Source organism: Geotrypetes seraphini, chromosome 10 (assembly GCF_902459505.1).
Source record: "Geotrypetes seraphini chromosome 10, aGeoSer1.1, whole genome shotgun sequence".
NCBI lineage: Eukaryota > Metazoa > Chordata > Amphibia > Gymnophiona > Dermophiidae > Geotrypetes > Geotrypetes seraphini.
The window spans coordinates 143,463,549-143,487,169 of NC_047093.1; the positions used below are offsets into that span (position 1 = coordinate 143,463,549).

Sequence of the window (23,621 nt, forward strand, 5' to 3'; positions counted from 1 at the left end):
CTTTATATTTTCTAAAAAAAAAATTAAAATTATTTCTTCCGGCGGTTCGGCCGGGCCGGCCTCGTGGCTTAGGCCGAGCGCCTTCGACCTTGCGGCGACGATTTTCCGGCCTATGTCCCGGCCAATCACCGGTTTTAAAAAGTGCAGCAAGTGCCAGCGTGCGATTTCGTTGACGGACCCGAATCGACGCTGTCTTCAGTGTCTTGGTCCAGAACACGTTCCAAAATCGTGCCAGCCTTGTTCCACGCTCACTGCGCGCTCGTTCAAACGGCGCTGCTTGCTCTGGGAGTCGATGTTTAAGATGGAGTCTGCCAAAGAGCCGTCTGCTTCAACTTTTGCTGAGGTTTCGCCGGTTCGTTCGAAACCTGCATCGACAACTCCTGCATCGGGCATTGTGAAGCCAGCATCGTTCACTCCGACTTCTGCCTCAAGTTCGACATCGGTGCCTGTCCCCGTCTCCTCGGCTCAGGTACCGCCTTCCACTGTCCCTCCGGTGGTCATCAAAGTGCCTAAAGCTAGCAAGCAGAAGCACTTGGCCACAAAGGAGCGCGAAGACCGTGCTGGAGGACCCCCTTTCGGTGCGGATCCCTCCATATCGGCTTCGCTGCGATCCCTGCTGGAAGCTCAATTTGTCGAGCTTATGCAGTCTATGGGACCCCGGCTTATCGCCTCCATTCAGGGTGACCTCCCGGTCCCGGTCTCGGGGGGCGGACCGCCCCCTCCCCCTCCTCCTCGTCGTTCGATCTCTCTGCTCGACGAGGAGGATCGGCGGAGGGCGGCGGGAGCCTCAAGGCGGCCTTCATTTAGTGATATGCCGCCTTTGGAGCCCATCACGCCTCCTCGACAGCAGAGTACTGTGTCAGCCCCTGATAGTCGGAGTCCTGGGCATACTGCATCGCAGGAAGAGTTCTTCCGCACTCCATACCAGACCTGGGTGGCACTGCGTGAGTCCGCATCCTTGCCACCGCTGCGATCCACTGCATCTAGTCCCATCCATTCCTTGGAAGCTTCGGGGGATCGTGCGATGCATAGAAGATCTCGTTCCCCATCCCGTCACCGGGAGGGGCATCGATCTCGACACTCATCTCGACACTCCTCACGTCATTCGGAGGTGTCCCCGCAAAAGAAGATCCAGCGTATGGGATACTCCTCGTCGGATTTATCCCCGTCTGAGGGACCGGAGTATGAGGAACCATCTACCTCCTATTCTCCTTGCCGCTCCCAGCTTTCTCTGGACCCGGAGGCTTCCACTTCTTCTAGTCCGTCTCGCCGGCCGGCGCTGGCGGACCAACTGTCCTTTTCCTCCTTCCTCCGACAAATGGCGGATGACTTGGATGTAACTTTGGACACTGGTTCTCGATATTCTAAGGAGTATCTGGACACCATGCATTTGCCTCACCCTCCGGCGGAGACGCTCCGGCTTCCTCTGCATAAACTGCTTGACCAGACTTTCATGCGTTGTTTTGAGACACCGTATTCTATCCCGGCAGTTCCCAGTAAGTTGGATGCTCGATACCGCATCGTCCTTCACAAAGGATTTGAGGGGGCACAGCTATCTCATCAGTCCCTTCTGGTCGAGTCCTCCCTCAAACGATCTCATCCCTCCCAGGTTTACGCCTCAGTACCACCGAGCCGTGAAGGGAGGACGATGGACAAGTTTGGTAGACGTATCTACCAGAACTCGATGATGGCGACTCGAGTGCTCAATTACAATTTCTTCTTCTCTTCATATTTGGACTTCTTCTTGCCGGTGCTCCGCAAGTTCATCCCTTTTATCGATGCTCAGGCTCGATTCGAGTTTGAAGAGGTGGTGGCGACCCTTTCCCAGTTACGCCTGCAGCTGATGCAATCCTCCTACGATGCCTTCGAGCTCTCGGCACGTGCTGCGGCCTGTTCGGTCGCCATGCGTCGCCTGGCATGGCTTCGTACGATTGATATGGATCCGAACCTCCAAGACAGACTTGCAAATGTGCCTTGTGCGGGGGCGGATCTGTTCGATGAGTCTATCGAGACTGTTACTAAGAAGCTTTCGGATCATGAGAAGTCCTTCCAATCTATTCTACGGCCTAAGCCCAAGCCTCAACAGTCTCGTCCCTCTAGGCCGCCTCTGATTTACCAGCGGCGTTATCAACCGAGGCAGACTCCTCCTGCGAGGCAACTGCGAAGAGACAGCCTCCCCAGAAGCCTCAGCAGAAGCCTCAGATGCCGGCTGCACCCAAGGCTACTCAGCCTTTTTGACTCTCTTCCAGGGAGCATAACCGACCTCGTTCTGTCTCCCCCCGTTTTTCCCATTGGGGGTCGTCTCCATCATTTTTGTCATCGATGGGAGACAATCACCACGGACCTTTGGGTCCTTACCATCGTAAGAGAAGGATACTCTCTTCATTTCCAACGGGTCCCCCCGAACCACCCGCCAAGAGAGTATCCTTCAAACTTGACGCAGACCGCTCTTCTCCTTCAGGAGGCTCAGGCTCTGCTTCGGCTTCGGGCCGTCGAGCCGGTTCCATTAGATCAGCAAAACCAGGGGTTTTACTCCCGGTACTTCCTCGTTCCGAAGAAGACGGGCGATCTGCGTCCCATTTTGGACCTTCGAGTCCTCAACAAGTTTTTGGTCAAGGAGCGGTTCGGTATGCTGACCCTTGCTTCTCTCTATCCCCTCCTCGAGCAGAACGATTGGTTATGCTCTCTGGACCTCAGGGAGGCCTACACTCACATCCCTATTCATCCGGCCTCCCGCAAGTTCCTCAGATTTCGGGTGGGACATCTACATCTGCAGTATCGAGTGCTTCCATTCGGCCTCTCCTCGTCTCCCAAAGTCTTCACGAAGTGTCTGGTGGTGGTGGCCGCTGCACTCCGCAACATGGGTCTTCAGGTGTTTCCATACCTCGATGACTGGCTCATCAAGGCACCGTCGGCTCCAGAGGTCATTTCGGCGACCTTGACTACAATTTGTTTCCTGCAGAGCTTGGGCTTCGAGATCAACTTTCCCAAGTCACATCTTCAGCCCACCCAGTCTCTCCCCTTTATCGGGGCGGTCCTGGATACCATTCAACTTCGAGCATTCCTTCCTCCTCAACGCATGGATGCTCTCCTTCTACTCTGTCAGTCGGTGTCTTCTCGCCAATCCATCTCAGCGAGACACATGATGGTCCTCTTGGGCCACATGGCGTCTACAGTTCATGTGACGCCTTTTGCCAGACTGCATCTCAGAATTCCTCAATGGACCCTGGCATCTCAGTGGACTCAGGTGTCCGACCCGTTGTCCCGTCACATTGCAGTCACTCCTGCTCTACGGCAGTCTCTTCTCTGGTGGATGACCTCTTCGAATCTATCCAGAGGTTTGCTGTTTCACTCTCCTCCCCACCAGAAAGTTCTCACGACCGATTCTTCGAACTATGCATGGGGGGCTCATCTGGATGGTCTTCGCACTCAGGGGTTCTGGACCAGTGCGGAACGACTCCATCAAATCAATCTTCTGGAGCTCAGAGCCATCTTCAATGCTCTCCAAGCTTTTCAACATCTGCTTCACGACATGGTGGTCCTTATTCGCACAGACAATCAGGTCGCCATGTATTATGTCAACAAACAAGGGGGCACGGGCTCGGCCCCTCTTTGCCAGGAAGCTCTTCGGGTCTGGGATTGGGCTGTTTGCCACAACGCCTTCCTCAAAGCTGTCTACATTCAGGGGAAAGACAACGTCTTGGCAGACAAATTGAGTCGTCTTCTCCAGCCTCACGAATGGACGCTCCACTCCGACCCCCTTCATCAGATCTTTGCTCAGTGGGGAACGCCTCAGATAGACCTCTTTGCAGCCCCCCACAACTTCAAACTGCCTCAGTTTTGCTCCAGGATCTACACTCCTCATCGCCTCGAGGCAGACGCCTTTCTACTGGATTGGGGGAATCGCTTCCTTTATGCGTTTCCTCCATTTCCTCTCATTCAAAAGACTCTGGTCAAGTTGAGATGAGACCATGCCACCATGATTCTGATTGCTCCTCGGTGGCCCAGGCAACCTTGGTACTCCCTTCTACTTCAACTGAGCAGCAGGGAGCCGGTACTTCTTCCAGTGTTTCCTTCACTACTTACTCAACATCAAGGTTCACTACTTCATCCCAACCTGCAGTCCCTCCACCTGACAGCTTGGTTCCTTTCAACATAACTCCTCACCAGTTTTCTCAAGCAGTGAGGGAGGTCTTGGAGGCTTCCAGGAAGCCTGCTACTCGACAATGCTATTCCCAAAAATGGACTAGATTCTCTTCCTGGTGTATTTCCAATGCCACGGAACCTCAGCGAGCTTCCCTATCTTCTGTATTGGACTATCTTCTCCACCTGTCTCAGTCTGGTCTCAAGTCTACCTCTATACGAGTCCACCTGAGTGCTATTGCGGCTTTCCATCAGCCTCTACAGGGGAAACCTTTGTCTGCTCATCCTGTGGTTTCCAGATTTATGAAAGGACTCTTTCATGTCAACCCTCCTATCAAACCTCCTCCTGTGGTTTGGGATCTCAATGTTGTCCTGTCTCATCTTATGAAGCCTCCGTTTGAACCTCTCAACAAGGCTCCACTTAAGTATCTCACCTGGAAGGTGGTTTTTCTGGTGGCCCTCACGTCAGCTCGCCGGGTCAGTGAGCTTCAGGCCCTAGTGGCGGATCCACCGTTCACTGTATTCCATCATGACAAGGTGGTTTTTCGTACTCATCCAAAATTCTTGCCTAAAGTGGTCTCTGAATTTCACATCAACCAATCCATCGTGCTTCCAGTGTTCTTTCCAAAGCCTCATTCTCACCCTGGGGAATCTGCTTTACACACTCTGGACTGTAAACGTGCTTTAGCTTTCTACTTGGATCGCACAAAGCCACACAGAACTGCTCCTCAACTTTTCGTCTCCTTTGATCCAAACAAGTTGGGACGCCCTGTATCGAAGCGCACCATCTCTAACTGGATGGCGGCTTGTATCTCTTCCTGCTATGCCCAGGCTGGATTATCCCTTCCCTGTAAGGTCACAGCCCATAAGGTCAGAGCAATGGCAGCCTCTGTAGCCTTCCTCAGATCGACACCGATTGAGGAGATATGTAAGGCTGCCACTTGGTCCTCGGTTCATACATTCACCTCTCATTATTGTCTGGATACTTTCTCCAGACGGGATGGACAGTTTGGCCAAACAGTGTTACAAAATTTGTTCTCTTAAATGCCAACTCTCCCACCATCCCATTGGGGTTAGCTTGGAGGTCACCCACTAGTGAGAATACCTGCCTGCTTGTCCTGGGATAAAGCAATGTTACTTACCGTAACAGTTGTTATCCAGGGACAGCAGGCAGCTATTCTCACGTCCCACCCACCTCCCCTGGGTTGGCTTCTCAGGCTAGCTACCTGAACTGAGGAGACACGCCCGGTACATCGGGCGGGAAGGCACTGGCGCATGCGCGGTGCGGGCATCTCGAAACTTCTGAGTTTCTTCAAGCAAGACATGCTTGCAAGATGTCCGTATCGGGGCTCTGTCGGATGACATTACCCACTAGTGAGAATAGCTGCCTGCTGTCCCTGGATAACAACTGTTACGGTAAGTAACATTGCTATCTTCCACCTCGACACGACCTGTGATGTACTTAAACGTCTCTATCATGTCCCCTCTCTCCCTGCGTTCCTCCAGAGTGTAGAGCTGCAATTTGTTCAGTCTCTCTTCGTACGAGAGACCCTTGAGCCCCGAGATATTTCTAGTGGCCATCCGCTGAACCGACTCGACTCTAAGCACATCTTTGCGGTAATGTGGCCTCCAGAACTGCCCACAGTACTCCAGCATGCGCATGGTGGTTGGATAAAATTTGTCAGGAGAAAATTAAAGGAAAATTTTTTAAAGAGGAATAGATTTAGGCTCATGCGCTCTTGTTTTTATTTTTTTCACGGTTCCCACTTTCTCTCTCACCCACTAATTGTTACCTCCATCAATCCTTCCAGAAGGTCAGAATGCGGGCTACAGATGACCATTGATCTGGTTCCTGGTGTTGTTACATCACCGCCTACAACTATGATGACCACAAGTTCCACAACAACAGGAAACGCAGACCTCTGGGACCGGCGAAGGTAAGGGGGCCATGAGCACTGAAAAGAAGCTCTGGAACAAGACACATAGGATAAAGATAAAAGGGGAGAAACTCAGGAATAATTGAAAGAAATATTTCTTTCTTTTGTTTTTCTTTTTTTTTTAAATTTCTTTATTCATTTTTTCATATTACAAGTGTATCAGAAAAATACATATAATCTTATAAACACACACTTGAGTTTCCTTCATGAATACTTTAAGTACAATATATCATATTTATATTCATATTTTTATAATGTTTTAGATAATATGTAAATCATTTAATATGTATGACAAATATAAATAAAAAAATAAAAAAGCCCCCCCAAGCCCTCCATTCCTATTTCAGAAAATCTAACCTAATACTTCAAAATGCATTAATTAATTCATACATATTGTGAGGTAAATAAAATAATACCCACCCACATCCCCACTTAACAAATCTCTTATTATGGGAAAATGTTATTAATCATTACAAAAATCTGCTAATGGTCTCCAAATCTTCAGAAATTTACCAAAATAACCTTTCTGTGTTGCTATTGTGCGCTCCATTTTATATATATGGCATCCCGAATTCCACCAAAAGTTATAACTTTTTGGAAAGAAATATTTCTTTATAGAAAGACTGGTGGCCTCCCAGTGGAGCGGGTTGAAAACTCTTTGAATTCAAGAAAGTGTTGAACAAGCCTGGAGGATCTTTAAGGGAGAGGAAGGGGTTGTAGAGATTAGTAGTTGGTGTAGGGTTACCGGACGTCCAGATTTCCCCGGGCATGTCCTCCTTTTTGAGGGCGTGTCCGGTGGTTTGGACGGCACTTTGTCCGGTAAATCACGTTGGGTAAGAGGAAATCCATGCAAGCAGGAGAAAATCTGCACATACGCAGATTTCTCCTGCCTGATGAGAGCAGATAGTGGGGGGTGGGACTGGGGTGTAACAGGCAGGGACGAGTGGAACTAGGTGGGCCTGGGGGGCAAGTCTAGGGAGTCTGGATTTTACTAAAGTAAAATCTGGTACCCCTAAATTGGTGTGCATGGATAGACTGGAGAGACCATTTTTTCCTCATTTTTTATTCTACCAGTCTGATTTATAGGAGAACAACCTCCTAAAATGTAATTTAGCTAACAGATGCTGCCTCTTTGGCCTCTGAGTCATCTGTGTGTGGTCTAAGGGCCCTATGATCAACCCTGAACTCTCTGTTGCCCCCGATGTCTAATCTAATCCTTAGGTTTGTATACCGCATCATCTCCACGTTCGTAGAGCTCGACGCAGTTTACAGTAGAGAAATAGGAAGGAACTACAACAGAGGGTTAGAGGTAGAAGTGTGAAGAAAATTTAGAGGACTTGGGATGCCAAGATATAAGAGTTTCCTTGATTCCTAAGTTGGAGGGAGACTTACATTTTTTGAGAAAAGCCAGGATTTCAGATGTTTGCGGAAAACTTGGAGAGAGCTCAAGTTCCGAAGAGGGGAGGTAAGGTTGTTCCAGAGCTCAGTGATTTTGAAGTGGAGGGAGGTCCCTAGCTTTCCTGTGTGGGAAATGCCTTTTAGCGAGGGGAAGGATAGTTTTAATTTGTGGGAGGATCTGGTGGTATTAGGGTTTGAGGAATTCCAAGAAAGAGGGATAAAGGGAGGGAGGATACCATATAGGATTTTGAAAGTTAAACAGGCGCATTTATAGTGGACCCTGGCGATTATCGGAAGCCAGTGGAGCTTGACCAGGAGCGGGGATGTCATTCAAGAGATATGGCACTTCCATGCTACACCTTCCTCTTCTGTCTCTCTTCAGCTCAAAATGCTTGGTGCGGTTTATTCTTCTAGCAGGCCCCACCTCTAACCCTCTGTTCTTCCCTTGCCAGGTCCTACCAGACACCAGTGCGTGATGAGGAGTCGGAGTCCCAGCGCAAGGCACGATCACGGCTCATGCGGCAATCTCGCAGGTCTACACAGGTACCCGCTCCAAAGTGTAGAGGATTGTCCGATAGATTGGTTGTACTCCTTGTTTCTCCATAGAGCAGCAAGACCAGTCAGACACAAACTGGTGACGTCCTCTAACAATGCTGTGAGCAGATTAGCTATTGCAGAGCTCTGTAAAGGCAAGAAAAAGCCCTTTCCTGAGCATGTTCTAGCTATCCCAGTACCCCAAAGTCTGCTTTATTTGCCCTGCCTGCTGTTCCTTAACCCATCTTTAGACCTCTTCCTAGAGCCAGGAAACTCACCAAGTTCTATAGATCTCAAGGCCTGAACTCCCTCCTCCTTTACCATTGGGATCTTAACCAAATCTCCACAAAAAAAACACCTACCTCTGCCCCTCCTTTCCCACTATTACCCCTCACCAGTGTGAATGATTCCAGACCAAGCTCAAAAAGTGCCCATGCTGCAAGAAAAAGATGAATTCCACTAGTGCACATGAGGAGTACGTCAGTACCTCAGCCTCACCCATCATGTTGACTCCTAACCACACCACAAGATAAGGTCCCAGCAGGCCAGACATTGTAGAAACTCTTCTTTCTGTATCGCTTGATAGACCAGTATAGTTCCTTATGGATGGGTATTGTACCTCATTTCTACCAGCAGGTGGAGACTGAGATCAAACTTGTATATCAGTACAGCATCTGGAGTCTGTCATAGGGGAAGACACCCTCCAGGGATTCAAGACAAAGTTAGACAAGTTCCTGCTGAACAAGGACGTAAGCTGATAGGGCTAGTCTCAGTTAGGGCGCTGGTCTTTGACCAGAGGGCCGCCACATGAGCGGACTGCTGGTCATGATGGACCACTGGTCTGACCCAGCAGTGGAAATTCTTATGTTCTTATTCCAGTGGTCTCAAACTTTTGGCCCGCAAGGTACTATTTTGAGGCCCTCGGTATGTTTATCATAATCACAAAAGTAAAATAAAAGTTTCTTGATCATATGTCTCTTTAGCTATAAATTATAATATTATTATTAAGACTTAGCCAAAAGGAAAGATTTATAAACTATAAAGAGTTTTACCTCATGCAAAATTATCATTTCTTTAATAAGACATTAACTATTTTTTCTGAGGCCCTCCAAGTACCTACAAATCCAAAATGTGGCCCTGAAAAGGGTTTGAGTTTGAGACCACTGCCCTATACTAATCCAGTCTTCCTCAGTCTCCGGTAGCAGAGTGTTGGGCTAATTTAGGCTCCCCTCTTAGCCCTGTTGGATTTTTGTGTTTGGACTCCTGGTTCCCCTTTTGTGCCGGATAGAGCTTGGGGGCGGGTCCTGTTTGGGGATCAGTCCGACCTCGGGGGTGTTAAACCCGGTGGTTCTCGTGCTGAGTCCCTCTTCCTCCACCTCCCCATATTTTTCTAGGGGCCTCAGCCGGCGGCCAGGCCCCCTGGTTGGTCAGCCCTTCAGCTTGAGAGCTGTGGAGTCTGTTCTGTAAGTTTTAAAAAAAAAAAAAATCCTGAGCTGTGCCGGTCTAAAGGGCTAAATTCCCTTTATAACTGCATTTTTCTGTGTTTTTCTCAACTAACTGGCACTTTTTCTTACAGCTAGGGCAGTTTTCAGCACAATGAGAGCATAAGAACTGCCATCTCCGGATCAGACCTTTGGTCCATCAAGTCCGGCGATCCGCACATGCTGAGGCCCAGCCAGGTGTACACCTGGCATAATTTTAGTCACCCATATCCCTCTATGCCTCTCGTAAGGAGATGTGCATCTAGTTTGCATTTAAATCTTAGAACGGTGGATTCCGCAATAATCTCCTCTGGGAGAGCATTCCAGGTGTCCACCACTCGTTGCGTGAAGCAGAACTTCCTGATATTTGTCCTGGACTTGTCCCCCATTAGCTTCAGTCCATGTCCTCTTGTCCGTGTCACATTGAACATTGTAAAAAAAAATTTTTTCCTGCTCTATTTTGTCGATTCCTTTCAGTATTTTTTTTTTTGTTTTTCAAATTCTTTATTCATTTTTCCATCTTACATCAAGAACACAATATTACATCATTTAAACCTTGTAAACATCACTTGAATTTCTTCTAACATCATCTTAAAAACATAAATTTATACCCTTCCCAGCTACCTTTCCCACAAATATTTTAATCAAAAATATAAATATTATATTCTTATCTATTGATCAAACCTTTAATATAACTTTATACCCTCCCCTCTATGTATAAGTGTACTTTCAGTGGATAATGGTGTCTAATCATTGCAATAATTTGTCAATGGCCCCCAAATCTTTTTAAAATTATTATAATTCCCTCTTTGTATGGCAATTGTTCTTTTCATTTTGTAAATGTGGCACAACGAATTCCACCAGAAGGTATAGTTAAGTCTACTGTAATTTTTCCAATTACTGGTAATAAGTTGTATGGCGACTCCTGTCATGATCAATAAAAGTTTATTCTTTAGCACTCTCCAGACCAGTAGAGGTTAATCTTTACAAATGGGTATATATCCAATCATGACCAGCAGGTGGAGACTGAAAACAAAACTGTGGGACAGTATATAATATACTCCTTTCTCTATTTACCTCAGTCTTCTTTCAGTCTCCAGCAGGTGTTGAGTGATCTGTACCCATCTCCCTTGGTAGGGCTGTTGGAACTTGTTTAGGGGGTTTCTAGTCCCTGTTTTTGGCCGGACGGAGCTTGGGCGGGCCCTGTTTGGGGGTCTGTCCGACCTCGGGGGTGTCAAACCCGGCGGGTCTCGAGCGGGGTCCCTCCCCCCACTTCCTCCACCTCCCCACATTTTTTTAGAGGAGCCTCAGCAGTAAGCCTTGCCCCCTAAATCAAGCAAGGCATATTGCTTTGAGAGCCTGTGGAGTCTGTTCTGTAAAAAAAAAAAAAATCCTGAGGTAGTGCCAGTCTGCAGGGTTGCTTCCCTGTCAGTTTGCTGTTTTTTACAGTATTTTTTCATCTAACTGGCACTTTGTTTCTAGCTAGGTCACGTATGGAGCAATTGTGCCCTTCTCCGGGGGAGTGGGACACAATTCGATCCAGCCGCGAGGCACTCGCGGCCGCACTGAACTCGGTAGTTTGGGCCGGTGAGGTGGTGGAGCTCCGTCGGCAGCGACTGCAGGCGCCCAGAGCGCCCCACCGATGGTGCCTCGCGAGTCGGCTGGGAGCAGTGGGGAAGCCCGGTCTTCCCCAACCGCCCACGGAGGGATTCCCCGAAGGATTCCCTCTCAGCTGATTTTTTGACAGCTGATGCCGACTTGCCTGTTTTAGCGGCTGGGACTGTTCAGGCTTCTCAGCCGCTACAGGCTATGGAGGGAGCATTTTTGGCGGGAAAGTCGCCATTTTCACATTCTGGCCCCTCCATTTTGTCTTCCACCTCAGGTGACCTTCCCCCTGTATTGGAAAAACAGGGGCAGGTTTCTGCTGGGTCCCCTGCTATGGCAGGGAGTCCCTTGGGACCCCCGGGGGGGGGTTTTCCCCTGATTTCTTTTTTTCTTTCTGCAGAGCCTATTTTTAGGTGGCTGGGGGTCCCGGATGGGGGTTTCGGGGCGTGGGGTTTCCTCCGCGCTCCCTGCGGCTTTGCCTCTCTCGTCTGTTGTGGCGTCCCCTCCTCCTCCTCCCTCGTCCAAGCGTCCGCGGGTGTCTTGGGACGAGGATTTATGGGCTGAGGAGCGTGTCGGTCTGGATGAGGACCTGGACCCTTTTGAGGATTTCCAGGACCCTCTGGAGGGGACGGCCGCTGGCGGCGGGTTGTCGGGTTTCCCGTCCTCCGGCGAAGAGGCATCCGTGGTGCGCCTTTTTCAGAGAGATGAGCTACCGGACCTGATTCAACAGGTTTCTTCGGTGTTGCGTTTTGAGGATGCGCCGCCAGAGACTCCGCGTGTGGGGGACCCTCTGCTTCGGGGGATCCGTACCGTTTCCCATGCATCAGGATATTCGGGATATTGTACTGGAGCAGTGGAAAAAGCCGGAGGCGCCGTTTCGTTTGGCGCGCGTCATGGCTCGTTTGTATCCCATCCCAGAGGGGGATCGGGCTACTTTAACGTCACCAGTCGTAGACGCGGTGGTCTCGGCGATTTCTAAGCGGCATACCGTGCCTGTTGAGGGCGGTTCTGCCTTGCAGGACTCTGAGGAGCACAAGTTGGAGATCATTCTTAAGCAAAATTTTCAGGTCTCTGCCTTTGGGGTCCAGACGGCTATTTGTGGGGGGCTGGTGGCTCGCGCCGTGTTTCGGTGGGCTGAGCGTGTCCTGGATCGGGAGTCAAATGACTGGTCTTTGGTGGATCAGGAGGTGGCGAAGATTGAGATGGCTGCCTCGTTCCTCTCGGATGCTCTTTATGACTTGGTGCGGATCTCGGCTAAGTCTATGGCCTTTGGCGTGGCCGCGCGGCGTATTTTGTGGCTTCGCGCTTGGTCGGCGGATGCTGCGTCCAAAGCTAAACTTACTAAATTTCCCTTCCGGGGGTCTTTTGTGTTTGGGGAGGAATTAGATAAGTTGCTTCAGACTCTGACGGACTCAAAGGTGCCCCGTCTGCCTGAGGACCGTGCCCGCCCGGCGTCTCGGGGTGGCACTGCCCGGGGGCGTTTGCGGGAGTTCCGCAAGTATCGCCCTGGGCGTGGGGCTGCTTCTTTCCCGGCTCCAGGGTTTTCCCGGGGTCGGTTTTTCCAGCACATGCAGCCCTTTCGGGGGGCCCATTGGGCAGGGAATCCCTCTGCCGGTTCCCCCGCTTCCCGTCCTGCACAATGACTCCTTGCCGGCGCCCCCTTTGGTTCCGGTGGGGGCCCGGCTGCGTGAATTTTTTCCCAAATGGGCCGAGATCACGTCCGATCGGTGGGTCCTGGAGGTGGTGCGAGACGGTTATGCCCTGGAGTTCGCCCGCTCTCTGCCGGACCTTTTCCTAGCCTCTCCATGTCAGGCTCCTTGGAAGACGCAGGCTTTTCGCCAGACCCTTCAGCGCTTGCTAGATCTCAAGGCAGTTGTTCCAGTGCCCCCTCCGGAGTGGGGCACCGGCAGGTACTCAATTTACTTTGTGGTGCCCAAGAAGGAGGGGACTTTTCGGCCCATCCTGGATTTGAAGGGGGTCAACAGGGCTCTCAAGATTCCCTCTTTTCGCATGGAAACTCTGCGGTCGGTCATTCTGGCGGTTCAGCCGGGGGAGTTTCTCACTTCTCTCGATCTGACGGAGGCCTACTTGCATGTTCCCATTCGGGCCTCTCATCAGCGCTTCCTTCGCTTTGCGATCTTGGGTCGGCACTATCAGTTCTGTGCGCTTCCCTTTGGTCTGGCCACGGCTCCCCGGACGTTCACCAAGGTGATGGTGGTCGTCGCGGCGGCCTTGCTGGTGCACCCCTACCTGGACGACTGGTTGATTCGGGCAAAGTCGTTGCAGGAGAGCTCCTGGGTTACGGCTTGGGTGGTGGAGTTTCTCAGGTCGCTGGGCTGGGTGGTCAACCTTTCCAAGAGTCGGTTGGTCCCGGCTCAGCGTCTGGAGTACCTTGGGGTTCTGTTAGACACCTCCTTGGGGAAGGTCTTCCTTCCAGAGGCCCGGGTAAGCAAATTGCAATCTCAGATTCGCCTTCTTTTGGCGTCCCGGTGTCCTCGGGCGCGAGATTTCCTCCAAGTCTTGGGGTCGATGGCAGCGTCCCTGGACGTGGTGAGGTGGGCGCGGGCCCACATGCGTCCTCTTCACTATGCTCTGCTCCGGAGGTGGTCACCCCAGAGGCACGGTTTGGATGTTCCTGTCCCCCTGCGAGGCATGGCGCGCTGCAGTCTGCGTTGGTGGCTCTGGACCCCTCACCTGGTTCAAGGGGTGGGTCTGGATCTCCCGCAGTGGACGGTGCTCCTTACGGATGCGAGTCTCCTCGGTTGGGGGGCTCAGTGTTTGGGTCACTCAGCTCAGGGCACCTGGTCCACGGAGGAGGCCTCCTGGTCGATCAACGTGTTGGAGACCAGAGCGGTCCGTCTGGCGCTGTTAGCTTTCCATTCCCTTTTGTTGGGCAAGTTGGTCAGAGTCCTGTCGGACAATGCCATGGCGGTGGCTTATGTCAATCGTCAGGGGGGCACCAAGAGCACTCAGGTGGCGCAGGAGGCGGCTCGGCTCATGATTTGGGCGGAGTCCCATCTTCTGGACCTCTCGGCCTCTCATATTGCCGGGGTAGAAAATGTTCAGGGGGGCTTCCTCAGTCGTCACTTCTTGGATCCAGGAGAGTGGTGTCTCGGCTCCGTGGCTTTTCAGTTAATAGTGCAGGCTTGGGGGCGGCCCCTGCTGGACCTGATGGCCATGAGTAGCAACGCCAAAGTGCCCCGCTTCTTCAGTCGTCGCAGGGACAGTCTGGCCAAGGGTCTGGATGCTGTGGTCCAACCATGGCCAACAGAGGGGTTGTTGTATGTGTTCCCTCCTTGGCCATTAGTGGGCAGAGTACTTCTTCGCATTGTTCACCATCCGGGTCTGGTGGTTCTGGTGGCTCCGGATTGGCCTCGACGTCCGTGATACGCGGATCTGGTGAGGCATCTGGTGGCGGATCCTCTTCCTCTGCCTCTCTTGGACGATCTTCTGACGCAGGGTCCCATTCCCATGTTCGACCCATTTCCCTTCTGTCTTACGGCTTGGCTCTTGAAAGGGGTCGCCTTAGTAAGAAGGGATATTCAGATAAGGTGATCTCTACACTCCTTGGGGTCCCGGAGGCTTTCTACCTCTCGGGCTTATATGCGGGTTTGGCGTCTCTTTGAGGGGTGGTGCCGGGCGCGGGGAGTGGTCTCTTTTCGCGCTTCCCTGCCTACCATTCTAGAGTTCTTGCAGGATAGCCTGGATAGAGGCCTGGCTTGGTCTTCTCTCCGGGTTCAACTTGCGGCCCTGTCGGCTTTTCGAGTGTTGGTGACAGGTCAGCGTTTGTCGGCCATTCCATATGGCCCTCTGTTCCATCTTGGGATCTCAAACTGGTTCTCTCTGTTTTGGTGCGCTCGCCTTTCGAGCCGTTGGCCGGCTGCTCTTTGAAGGACCTTACTCTGGAGGCGGTCTTTTTGGTGGCCATTACTTCCGCTAGGCGTATTTCTGAGCTACAGGCTTTCTCTTGTAGGGCTCCCTTCTTGGAGTTTACTAGGGAGCGGGTTGTCTTGCGGCCTGTTCCTTCCTTTCTGCCGAAAGTAGTTTCTCCTTTTCATGTCAATCAATCGGTGGTCCTCCCAGTCTTGGGTAGTCGGGAGGGCTCTTCTGAGCAACTGCAGCTGCACAAGTTGGATGTCGGTCGGGTCCTTCGCTCTTATGTGCAGCGGACCCAGGAAGTCCGGAAATCCGATCATCTCTTTGTCCTTTTGGCGGGTCCTCGTCGGGGGGCTGGCGCTTCTAAGGCTACTATTGCACACTGGATCAAGGAGACGATTGCTTCCGCTTATCTTCTGAGACAGAAGCCCGTTCCGGGGTTTCTCAAGGCTCATTCCACTCGGGGTCAGGCAGCTTCTTGGGCTGAGTCGTTGCTCGTGCCTCCAGTGGATATTTGTAAGGCTGCGGTTTGGTCCTCCTTGCATTCCTTTGTTAGACATTATCGGGTACATGTTCAGACGCGTCAGGACGCGGTGTTCGGTGAGCGTGTTCTGGTATCGGCCCTGCGGGGTTCCCGCCCGTGAGAGGGACTGCTTTGGTACGTCCCATTTGTAAAGATTAACCTCTACTGGTCTGGAGAGTGCTAAAGAAGGAGAAATTAGGTTCTTACCTGCTAATTTACTTTCTTTTAGCTTCTCCAGACCAGTAGAGGTCCCCACCCTGTCTGTTGTTGTTGTTGTTAGGGCTGTTTCACGGGCAGTTTTTGTTTTTTGCTGCGGTTTCTAGTATTTTTCTAGGGCCGGGGAGAATTAAAGAACAGCGGCTGTGGCTCGGCTGGCTTAGCTGGCGAGCTGTGGGGACATTTTTCCTTCTGGTATTTCTCCTCTGCATTTTCCAACAGCATTTGGGTATGTTAGTTCTTACTCCTGTTCGGAGTATTGTTTTCTTTCGGTTTTCCAGCTCTTGGTTCTGCTTGGCTATTCGGCAGACTGAGGTAAATAGAGAAGGGAGTATATTATATACTGTCCCACAGTTTTGTTTTCAGTCTCCACCTGCTGGTCATGATTGGATATATACCCATTTGTAAAGATTAACCTCTACTGGTCTGGAGAAGCTAAAAGAAAGTAAATTAGCAGGTAAGAACCTAATTTCTCCTTATTGCTTGATGAAATTTGATTTTTTGTTCTCATTGACATGCCGAACATTATTGTATCATATTATAATGCTACATGTTTTTCTAATAAACAATTAATTTGAGACCAAATTGATTTCCAAAATGCCATGATACAGGGACAATAGAATATTTTGAAAGTCTCGATCATATCCCCTCGCAGTCTCCTTTCTCAAGGGAGAACAATCCCAGTCTCTTAAGTCGTTCCTCGTATTCCAAGTTCTCCATACCTTTTATTAGCTTCGTTGCTCGTCTCTGTACCCTCTCCAGCAGTTTTATATCCTTCTTTAGGTTGGGAGACCAATGTTGGACGCAGTATTCCAAGTGTGGTCTGACCATTACCCTATAAAGCGGCATTATAACTCTCTCCGATCTACTCGTGATTCCTTTCTTTATCATGTCTAACATTCTGTTTGCTTTTTTTGCCACTGCCGCGCATTGTGCCAACGGTTTCAGGGTCCTATCTATCAGTACACCCAGGTCCTTTTCCCTATTAAAGGGAAAAAGTGCTCATTCTTTAGCACTCTCCAGACCAGTAGAGGTTAACTTTACGAATGGGTATATATCTAATCATGACCAGCAGGTGGAGACTGAAAACAAAACTTTGGGACAGTATATCCTAGCCCCTCCTCTCTATTTCCCTCAGTCTTCTTTCAGTCTCCAGCAGGTGTTGATGTGATCTGTACCCATCTCTCTTGGTAGGGCTGTTGGAATTTGTTTAGGGGGGTTATTGTCCCTGTTTTTAGCCGGACGGAGCTTGGGCGGACTCTGTTTGGGGGTTCGTCCGACCTCGGGGGTGTCAAACCCGGCGGGTCACGAGCGGGGTCCCTCCCCCCGCTTCCTCCACCTCCCCACATTTTTTTAGAGGAGCCTCAGCAGTAAGCCTTGCCCCCTAAGTCAAGCAAGGCATATTGCTTCGAGAGCCTGTGGAGTCTGTTCTGTAAAAAAAAAAAAAAAAAAAAAAAAAAAAAAAAATCCTGAGGTAGTGCTGGTCTGAAGGGTTGTTTCCCTTTAAGAAAACTGTATTTTACTGTATTTTTTCATGTAACCAGCACTTTTTTATAGCTAGGTCGCGTATGGAGCAATTGTGCCCTTCTCCGGGGGAGTAGGACACAATTTTAGTCCAGCCGCGAGGCACTCGCGGCCGGCCTGAACTCGGCGGTTTGGGTCGGTGAGGTGGTGGAGCTCCGTCGGCAGCGGCTGCAGGCGCCCAGAGCTCCCCGCCGATGGTGCCTCGCGAGTCGGCTTGGAGCAGTGGGGAAGCCCGGTCTTCCACAACCGCCCACGGAGGGATTCCCCGAAGGATTCCCTCTCAGCTGATTTTTTGACAGCTGATGCCGGCTTGCCTGCTTTAGCGGCTGAGACTATTCAGGTTTCTCAGCCGCTTCAGGCTATGGAGGGAGCTTTTTTGGCGGGAAAACCGCCATCTTCTCTGTCTGGCCCCTCCATTTTGTCTTCCACCTCAGGTGACCTTCCCCCTGTTTTGACTATGCAGGGGCAAGGTTCTGCTGGGTCCCCTGCTGTGGCAGGGAGTCCCTTGGGACCCTTGGGGGGTTTTTTCTCCTGAATTTTTCTTTTCTTTATGCAGAGCCTATTTTCAGGCGGCTGGGGGTCCTGGTTGCGCCCAGGGGGTTTCGGGGGGTGGGTTTTCCTCCGCGCTCCCTGCGGCTTTGCCTCTTTCGTCTGGCGTGACGTCCCCTCCACCGCCTCCCTTGTCCAAGCGTCCGCGGGTGTCGTGGGACGAGAATTTGTGGTCGGAGGAACGGGTCGGTCTGGAGGAGGACCTGGACCCTTCTGAGGAGTTCCAGGACTCTCTGGAGGGGACGGAAGCTGGCGGCGGGTTGTCGGATTTCCCGTTCTCCAGTGACGAGGCGTCCGTGGTGCGCCTTTTTCAGAAAGATGAGCTGCCTGACCTTATTCAGCAGGTTTCTTCGGTTTTGCGTTTTGAGGACGCGCCGCCGGAGACTCCGCGTGTGGGGGACCCCCTGTTACGGGGGATCCGTTCCGTTTCCCGCTCTTTTCCTATGCATCAGGATATTCGGGATATTATTCTGGAGCAGTGGAAAACGCCGGAGACGCCGGTTCGGCTGGCGCGCAGCATGGCTCGCCTGTATCCCATTCCGGAAGGGGATCGGGCTACGTTAGCTTCGCCAGTCGTGGATGCGGTGGTCTCGGCAATTTCCAAGCGGCATACCGTGCCTGTTGAGGGCGGTTCTGCCTTGCGGGACTCTGAGGAGCGCAAATTGGAGAGCATCCTTAAGCAAAATTTTCAGGTCTCTGCCTTTGGGGTCCAGGCGGCTATTTGTGGGGGACTGGTGGCTCGCGCCGTGTTTCGGTGGGCGGAGCGGGTCTTGGATCGAGAGTCTGACGACTGGTCTCTGGTGGATCAGGAGGTAGCGAAGATTGAGATGGCGGCCTCATTCCTCTCAGATGCTCTATATGACTTGGTGCGGATCTCGGCTAAGTCTATGGCTTTTGGCGTGGCCGCAAGGCGTGTGTTGTGGCTGCGCGCTTGGGCGGCGGATGCTGCGTCCAAAGCTAAGCTTACTAAATTTCCCTTTCGGGGGTCGTTTTTGTTTGGAGAGGACTTGGATAAGTTGATTCAGACTTTGTCGGACTTGAAAGTTCCCCGTCTGCCGGAGGACCGTGCCCGTCCGGCGTCTCGGGGGGGTGCGGCCCGGGGGCGTTTGCGGGATTTTCGCAAGTATCGCCCTGGGCGTGGGGCTGCTTCTTTCCAGTCTCCGGGATTTTCCCGGGGTCGGTTCTTCCAGCGCATGCAGCCCTTTCGGGGGGCCCGTCGGGGGGCAGGGAATCCCTCCGCCGGTTCCCCCGCTTCCCGTCCTGCACAATGACGCCTTGCCGGCGCCCCCTTTGGTTCCGGTGGGGGCCCGGCTGCGCGAATTTTTCCCCAAATGGGCCGAGATCACGTCCGATCAGTGGGTCCTGGAGGTGGTGCGGGACGGTTATGCCCTGGAGTTCGCCCGCTCTCTGCCGGATTTTTTCCTCGCTTCTCCATGTCAGACTCCGGGGAAGACGCAGGCTTTTCGCCAGACCCTTCAGCGCTTGCTAGATCTCAGGGCAGTTGTTCCGGTGCCCCCTCCGGAGTGGGGCACGGGCAGGTACTCCATTTACTTTATGGTGCCCAAGAAGGAGGGGACCTTTCGGCCCATCCTCGATTTGAAAGGGGTCAACAGGGCTCTCAAGATTCCCTCTTTCCGTATGGAAACTCTGCGGTCGGTCATTCTGGCGGTTCAGCCGGGGGAGTTTCTCACTTCTCTCGATCTGACGGAGGCCTACTTGCATGTTCCCATTCGGGCCTCTCATCAGCGTTTCCTGCGCTTTGCGATCTTGGGTCGGCACTTTCAGTTCTGTGCGCTTCCCTTTGGGCTGGCCACGGCTCCTCGGACGTTCACCAAGGTGATGGTGGTCGTCGCGGCAGCCTTGCGGTCGGAGGGCATCCTGGTACACCCCTACCTGGACGACTGGTTAATTCGGGCAAAGTCGTTGCAGGAAAGCTCCCGGGTTACTGCTCGGGTGGTGGAGTTTCTCCGGTCGCTGGGCTGGGTGGTCAACCTTTCCAAGAGTCGGTTGGTCCCGGCTCAGCGTCTGGAGTACCTAGGGGTGCTGTTCGACACCTCCTTGGGGAGGGTCTTCCTCCCAGAGGGCCGGGTGAGCAAATTGCAATCTCAGATTCGCCTGCTTTTGGCGTCCCGGTGTCCTCGGGCGCGAGATTTCCTCCAGGTCTTGGGGTCGATGGCGGCGTCCCTGGACGTGGTGAGGTGGGCGCGGGCCCACATGCGTCCTCTCCAGTATGCTCTGCTCCGGAGGTGGTCTCCCCAGAGGCACGGGATGGATGTTCCGGTCCCCCTGCGAGGCTTGGCGCGCTGCAGTCTGCGTTGGTGGCTCCAGACCCCTCACCTAGTTCAGGGGGTGGGTCTGGATCTCCCGCAGTGGACGGTGCTCCTGACGGATGCGAGTCTCCTGGGTTGGGGGGGCTCAGTGTTTGGGTCACTCAGCTCAGGGCACCTGGTCCGCGGAGGAGGCCGCCTGGTCGATCAACGTGTTGGAGACCAGAGCGGTCCGTCTGGCGCTGTTGGTTTTCCACTCCCTGTTGCTGGGCAAGTCGGTCAGAGTGCTGTCGGACAATGCCACGGCGGTGGCTTAGGTCAATCGTCAGGGGGGCACCAAGAGCACTCAGGTGGCGCAGGAGGCGGCTCTGCTCATGGTTTGGGCGGAATCCCATCTGCTGGACCTCTCGGCCTCTCATATAGCCGGAGTAGAAAATGTTCAGGCAGACTTCCTCAGTCGTCACTTTCTAGATCCAGGAGAGTGGTGTCTCGGCGCCGAGGCGTTTCAGTTGATAGTGCAGGCTTGGGGGCAGCCCCTGATGGACCTGATGGCCACGGGTGGCAACGCCAAAGTGCCCCGCTTCTTCAGTCGTCGCAGGGACAGTCTGGCCGAGGGTCTGGATGCTCTGGTCCAGCAGTGGCCAACGGAGGGGCTGTTGTATGTGTTCCCTCCTTGGCCGCTGGTGGGCAGAGTGCTTCTTCGCATTGTTCACCATCCGGGTTTGGTGGTGCTGGTGGCGCCGGATTGGCCTCGCCGTCCGTGGTATGCGGATCTGGTGAGGCACCTGGTAGCGGATCCTCTTCCTCTGCCTCTCTCGGACGACCTTCTGATGCAGGGTCCCATTCCCATGTTCGACCCGTCTCCCTTCTGTCTTACGGCGTGGCTCTTGAAAGGGGTCGCCTTAGCAAGAAGGGATATTCAGACAAGGTGATCTCTACACTGTTGGGGTCCCGGAGGCTTTCTACCTCTCGGGCTTATGTGCGGGTTTGGCGTCTCTTTGAGGAATGGTGTCGGGCGCGGGGAGTGACCTCTTTTCGCGCTTATCTGCCTAACATTCTGGAGTTCTTGCAGGATGGCCTGGATAGAGGCCTGGCTTGGTCTTCTCTCCGGGTTCATATTGCGGCCCTGTCGGCCTTTCGAGGGTTGGTGTCAGGTCAGCGTTTATCGGCTCTTCCTGATGTGATTCGGTTTTTGCGGGCGGCCAAGTTGCTTAGGCCTCCCCTACGGCCCTCGGTTCCCTCTTGGGATCTTAATCTGGTTCTCTCTGTTTTGGTGCGTCCGCCTTTCGAGCCCTTGGACGACTGTTCTTTGAAGGACCTTACTTTGAAGGCGGTCTTTTTGGTGGCCATTACTTCTGCTAGGCGTGTTTCTGAGCTGCAGGCTTTCTCTTGTAGGGCTCCCTTCTTGGAGTTTTCTAGGGAGCGGGTCGTCTTGCGGCCTGTTCCTTCCTTTCTGCCGAAGGTTGTTTCTCCTTTTCATGTCAATCAATCGGTGGTTCTCCCGGTCTTGGGTGGTCGGGAGGGCTCTTCTGAGCAACGGCAGCTGCGCAAGTTGGATGTCGGTCGGGTCCTTCGCTCTTATGTGCAGCGGACCCAGGAATTCCGGAAGTCCGATCATCTCTTTGTCCTCCTGGCGGGTCCTCGTCGGGGAGCGGGCGCTTCTAAGGCTACTATTGCGCGCTGGATCAGGGAGACGATTGCTTCCGCTTATCTTCTGAAACAGCAGCCTGTTCCGGAGTTTCTCAAGGCTCATTCCACTCGGGGTCAGGCGGCTTCTTGGGCTGAGTCGTCGCTCGTGCCTCCAGTGGATATTTGTAAGGCTGCGGTTTGGTCCTCCTTGCATTCCTTTGTTCGTCATTATCGGGTTGATGTGCAGGCGCGTCGGGACGCGGTGTTCGGTGAGCGTGTACTGGTATCGGCCCTTCGGGGGTCCCGCCCGTGAGAGGGACTGCTTTGGTACGTCCCATTCGTAAAGTTAACCTCTACTGGTCTGGAGAGTGCTAAAGAAGGAGAAATTAGGTTCTTACCTGCTAATTTACTTTCTTTTAGCTTCTCCAGACCAGTAGAGGTCCCCACCCTGTCTGTTGTTGTTGTTGTTGGGGCTGTTGCGCGGGCAGTTTTTGGTTTTTGCTGCGGGTTCTAGTATTTTTCTAGGGCCGGGGAGAATTGAAGAACAGCGGCTGTGGCTCGGCTGGCTTAGCTGGCGAGCTGTGGGGACATTCTTCCTTCGGGAATTTCTCCTCTGCATTTTCCAACAGCATTTTGGGTATGTTATTTGTTACTCCTTTTGGAGTATTGTTTTTTCTCTCTGTTGTTTTCCAGTTCTTGGTTCTGCTTGGCTATTCGGCAGACTGAGGGAAATAGAGAGGAGGGGCTAGGATATACTGTCCCAAAGTTTTGTTTTCAGTCTCCACCTGCTGGTCATGATTAGATATATACCCATTCGTAAAGTTAACCTCTACTGGTCTGGAGAAGCTAAAAGAAAGTAAATTAGCAGGTAAGAACCTAATTTCTCCTTGTGCTCCAGACACGAGGTTCTAGTATTTCTCTAGGGCCGGGGAGAAGTAAGAACAACAGCTATGGCTCAGCTGGCTTAGCTGGTGAGCTGTGGGGATGTTTTCTCTACCAGGTTTATATTCTACACATGTTCCAACAGTGGTTTATAAGTACTGTATTTGTTGTTTTCTTTTTTTTTTTTAAACTTCTTTATTCATTTTTGCATCAATCAACAAGTTTACAATTTTATACAATATATTATACACAATCACTTGTACATTCTTAACCATATATCTTATCAAATTATAAAATATCCCATCCTCCTCCCTTCCCATCCCATTTCTATACTACAATCACATTCATATTCTATTTTTTTCCTTAGATATTCATTCAATTATTTGTTGTTTTCTTCACTCCTCTTCGGAGTGTGTTATACTGTTTTCTGTTAAGAATTTTCCTAGGTTCTGCTTGGCTATTTGGTAGACTGGATTAGTATAGGCCAGGGATGCTGTACTGATATACAAGTTTGATCTCAGTCTCCATCTGGTGGTAGCAGTGAAATATAATACCCATCCGTAAGGAACTATATCGGTCTACAAGCTAACAGAAAGGTTCTTACCTGCTAATTTCCTAATTTATCCTTATCCCTCCAGACCGGCACATCAACTGAAAGGTAATGACCAGCAGGTGGAGATAGAGACACAAACTTTTGGCTGTAGCATAAGTGGGCTGTTCAGTCCCAAGTACATTGAGTCTGCGCTCAGTCTCCAGCAGGTGGAGGTGATAAGCCTGTGCAGTCTTCCCTGAGTTAGTGTAGGGCTGCTGGATTTTGTTTAAATCGGCCTTCTTGTCCCCATTCTGGTGCCAGATTGAGCTTGGGGGACCCTTTTGGGGGTCTGTCCAACCTCGGAGGTGCACACTCGACAGGTCAAGTCCTTTCCTCTGCCTCTTCAAAAATTTTTACTGTAGAGGTGCCTCAGCTGTAGTTCACAGTTCTGCTTGGCTATTCGTCAGACTGTACTTGAGACTGCAACCAAAAGTTTGTGTTTCAGTCTCAACCTGCTGGTCATGG

The 23,621-nt window shown here is 51.9% G+C and overlaps 1 protein-coding gene across 3 annotated transcripts in view; it reads left to right on the top strand.

Annotated features, from left to right (window-relative positions):
• PPP1R12C (protein phosphatase 1 regulatory subunit 12C) overlaps nt 1–23,621 on the top strand; it is a 90,621-nt gene that overhangs the window by 47,542 nt on the left and 19,458 nt on the right. For 2 of the 3 annotated variants that reach the window (XR_004540859.1, XM_033960803.1), the window contains exons 12-13: nt 5,955–6,080; nt 7,931–8,021. Coding sequence is in view for 2 of the 3 variants with exons in the window: in XM_033960803.1 (XP_033816694.1) it covers nt 5,955–6,080; nt 7,931–8,021 (217 nt within the window). In the remaining variant the exon portion in view is untranslated. The remainder of the gene's footprint in view (nt 1–5,954; nt 6,081–7,930; nt 8,022–23,621) is intronic. The other variant, XM_033960804.1, reaches the window with a different exon arrangement.